This window comes from Cariama cristata, unplaced genomic scaffold (assembly GCF_000690535.1).
Source record: "Cariama cristata isolate BGI_N322 unplaced genomic scaffold, ASM69053v1 scaffold34390, whole genome shotgun sequence".
Taxonomy (NCBI): Eukaryota; Metazoa; Chordata; class Aves; order Cariamiformes; family Cariamidae; genus Cariama; species Cariama cristata.
The window spans coordinates 747-4,794 of record NW_009593519.1 but is presented as its reverse complement, the minus strand read 5'-3'; the positions used below and the strand labels follow the sequence as shown (position 1 = coordinate 4,794).

Genomic DNA, 4,048 nt, shown 5'->3' with positions numbered 1-4,048 from the left:
CACACACAGGTGTGGGGCCTGTGGCACAGCTGCGCACACTCAGACAAACTGCCACAGCCCTGTAGTAGTCACAAGCGTGCAGACACACACAAAGCGTGTGTATCACTGTACCGACTCTCACTCACACGTGAAGGTCACGCTGCCATGCAATTGTACCCACACAGAGCTGTACATACATGCACGCACCCATGCATGACACACACGCAGCTCCCTCTATGCTTGTATCGATAGTCAGGCTGTGCGCACACAGAGGGGTCAGTGCCTGCCCTTGCAGGGACCTGCACAGCCCCCCAGGTAAGAGGCATTGTGCTGGGTGCGTACAGAGGCACACACGGATGCCGCAAAGATCCAGCTTGAAGCAATCAGGTGCCCAGTGGCATCACCCCCACACAGCAAGCCAGAACTGCGAATTTGAGGCATTCAACCCATGGTGTTTTTAAAGCACCGTGTGTTGCAAGCAGCAAATCCAGCTAGCTCTGCTGCCTCTGTCCTAAAGCACTCGAGGCTGGCTCTGCCCTGCAGTCCATGCTGGGGACATGTGAAGGGAGCAGAGAAGTCTGTTAGAGAAGTTGTGGCAGGTGGGAAGGAAGTTGGAGGTGTTTGCAGCTATGGGTCACTTGGCATCATGGAAAGCAGGAAGGGGAGTGAGGGGAAGTGAGGGGCTGGAAGGAGCCAGGCCTCCCATCCCTGTCCAGGGGAAATAGGGGCTCATGGGCATGTAAAGTGCTTCTGGGGTCAGTCCCCAGCAGGGCTGGGCAGAATGGGCCACCATGGCTGCAGTGCCTCCATCCCCAACATGGGCTTGCTCCCTGCCTTCCTTTGCTGACGGAGGAGCCCTGCGGCCTCGCACCACGGATGGAAAACCTCTGTGGGTAAAGTCATGAGAAGAGGGCTGAGACCAAAACCACACAGGTGTGCACGCAGCGCCTTGAGTCAAAGCTCCAGCCTAGCCACTGAGACCAGCAGCGCGAGTGCACCCCCCTGCACCATCACTGCTGGTCAAGAGCTGCAGCCCTGTCCCACTGTCCTGCACCTTGCAAGCGCCAGGATCACCGAGGTAGAAGGGATGGGCATGAGAGAGAGCTGGGCAGGATGGAAGAGTCCAGTGGAGGGGGCCTTGCTCCTGAGGCGAGCCTGGGTATCTGACATGAGAGCAGCAGAATGGCAATGAAGGAACATCATGTGTGGGTTTGATTTGCCAGCCTCAGAGGGGATGGTAGGGAGCTCTGACAGACCTCAGCAGTGTCCTTCAACAATGCCAAGATAGCCATATATATCATGCTGCATGTGGTTCGAATTCATGTTTGCTATACTCATTTGGTTGCTCATGTACAATCAAAAATGTGTTTTTCCCCTACTGAGGAACCCCAGATTTTGCTATTTAGTAGGGCGTGCTTACCTAGCACACAGCAGCCAGCTTCCACCACTCCCGTCTCACATCCCTCCTTAGCAGAGGGTAGCATGGAACAGCAGAAGAGAAGCCAGGAGAGAAGACGGTTACCACACCTGCAACACCTGCAACAGCAGAGTGCTGCCGACCACCCAGACCAGCCTGTGGCAGGAGTGTGGTGGTCTGTTTTCTCACCAGTGTTGAATGGGCAAATTCTCCGTGGAGGTTTCCCTGAAGGCCTGAGCCCCATGGGAGAGAAGGCAGTGCCAAAAAGCCAGCGTGTGAGCCTGGCAAGACTCATGCTCCTAAGTCCCCAGTCTGGTTTTCCATGTGCTATGCAAGCTGGTGGCCTTCACATAACAGTTTGAGGGACTGCAAAGTTGTGTTTGCAGTGACCTGGGGCACCTGGAAACCACAGAATTACCACAGGGGTCCTCAATACCTACAAGTGACGGTGCCTGTATGGAGCCAGCTCATGCAGATGTCCGCTCCAACACCTGCATTTTTTTTTCCAGATCCATGGCCCTAATGATGGACTCCCCAAGCACCCCCTTTCCTGCCAGCCAGCTCACAGAGCACAGGCTCAGCAATTCCTGCTTTCAGATCCAAGACAAGTTCCTCTCTGTGACACTCCCTGTAATGTACTCCCTCATCTTCATCATCGGGCTGCTCAGCAACACTCTGGCACTCTGGGTGTTCTCGTGTGGTGTGCAGCGCAGGACCTCCATCAGCGTGTACATGAGGAACCTGGCGCTCTCTGACCTGCTGCTCTCCCTCTGCCTGCCCTTCCGCATCATCTTTCAAAGCAAGAGTGAGCCTCTGATCTTCTGCAACATCATCGGGGCCTTCTTCTACCTCAACATGTATGTCAGCATCACATTCCTTAGCCTGATCAGCCTCGACCGCTACCTGAAGATCATCTGGCCCCTGCAGAAGTTTAGAATTCACACTGTGTCCTGTAGCACCATGGCCTCTGGGGTGGTTTGGTTGGTGCACACAGCGTTCATGCTGCCTTTCTTTTTTGAGACAAGAGGAAAAGGGCCCTGTGATTATAAATGCTTCCACTTCAGGAGTAAAAGCACCACAGCAGCAGCTTTTAACATGGTCGCAGTAGCCACTTTCTTCATCCTGCTGCTGCTCTTCTTCTACTTCTACAGCAAGATATTTGCCAAGCTCCACAGAGTCTCCTCAGTGAAAGCTCAGCAGCTGAACAAGACGACCAGCACGAAAGCCATCGCCAAGACCTTTGTAGTCCTGATCATCTTCATTGTATGCTTCACCCCCTATCATGTTGTCCGCATTCCTTACATCCTCGCGCAAGTGGGGGCCATTTCTAGTCTGCCCTGGAAGCAGGGTCTCCACCTTGCTAATGAGCTTGTGCTCTGCATCTCAGCCCTCAACAGCTGCCTTGACCCAGTCATCTTCTTCTTCTTGTCCAGCAGCTTCCGGAGGGCTGTGCTCTGCACCATCCAGGGCAGGCTGAAGAGAGGTCTCCTGAGGAACCAGGGGGGGCTGAGCCACAGCAGATCTGTGACAGAGATATAGGCTTTCCAGTGGAGCCAAGGTCTCAGGCATGGGACTTTCTGATCAAGGATTTTCTCTGACTGCTAGTATTTACCAGACAAGACTTGCTGGGAAGATGGAGAAAGAAACTGGAAGCACTTCATGTTTCTTCCACTGACATCACCAGGGCTAGAGCTTCCTGGGGGAGGGATAAATGAAGAGGAAATGATAACTGGGACCTTACTTTTTCCTGCACCAGCTCTGCTGACACAGTTGAAGAACGTATTTCCCAGGAAGAATGAAGGCTGGAAGTGTCAAAGGAGGAACAGCCTTGGCCTTAAGGCCTCCACCCAGCCTGGGAAAGGGCAGAAAAATGTCTCCAGAATGGAGACAGACTCCTTCAATGGGAGGAAGAGGAGCAATGGGAATGGTAATCTGCTGTGAATGTTTTCCAAGTGCCACATCATCTCCACACCAGAGAAAGCAGGAAAAGAGAAAGGGAGATGATGAGTGCAGAAGCATTGGGAAAAGAAGAGGGAGACACCCATCAGAGGATTACTTGGGGAGTGGGTGAGTATTGGAGCGCAGATGGAGCCCAGAAATGTGCACTGCAGGGCTTGGAGGACAGGCATGCCAGGAAACACTGCAAACCTGTAACCCCAAACCAGGACAATGATAACTTTTCCTCTCTTGTTGTTACCACAGTCTTTGTAACTCCAGTTAGCTTCACTTTTCTGTGTATTCAAGCAGACAGCTATGGGCTTCCTTTAGCAATTTGCCTTTGCTTGTTTCACTGGCATGTTCACTCAGGACCAGCAGCTTTTCCTGGCCATTGCACAGCACTTGTTTGGCAGTTGAACTATGCCAAGAACATCCAGCGAGGAGTCCAATGGCCAAAGGGAATGCACGGCAGAAGTGCCTTGCAAGATTTTCTGCCTTTCTTACTCTGTGGTGTCCATTCTCTTCCTGCAGAAGGGAACATTTCCCTGTTTGTATTTTTGCCATTGAATATGCTCATCTGTTTGCTTATTTTGGAAGACTGCAGACTTGGAGACAGACTGAACCACTCACACATCAGGGAAACACAACCTGGGCAAGGAGGGAGGATTTTTATTCAGACTGCAAACTGTTCTAGTAACTGCTTAGCTGAAACGC

At 52.4% G+C, this 4,048-nt stretch overlaps 1 protein-coding gene across 1 annotated transcript; it reads left to right on the top strand.

Moving 5' to 3' along the window:
• Nucleotides 1–1,909: 1,909 nt before the first annotated feature.
• LOC104157388 (probable G-protein coupled receptor 34) lies at nucleotides 1,910–2,935 on the top strand. The gene has a single exon (XM_009694705.1). It carries the CDS (start codon nucleotides 1,910–1,912, stop codon nucleotides 2,933–2,935), a length of 1,026 nt encoding a protein of 341 aa, XP_009693007.1.
• The last annotated feature ends 1,113 nt before the right edge of the window (nucleotides 2,936–4,048 follow it).

Bases quoted from the DNA above. Each gene is read 5' to 3' on its own strand.
- LOC104157388 (XM_009694705.1), top strand. From the start codon at position 1,910: ATGGCCCTAATGATGGACTCCCCAAGCACCCCCTTTCCTGCCAGCCAG.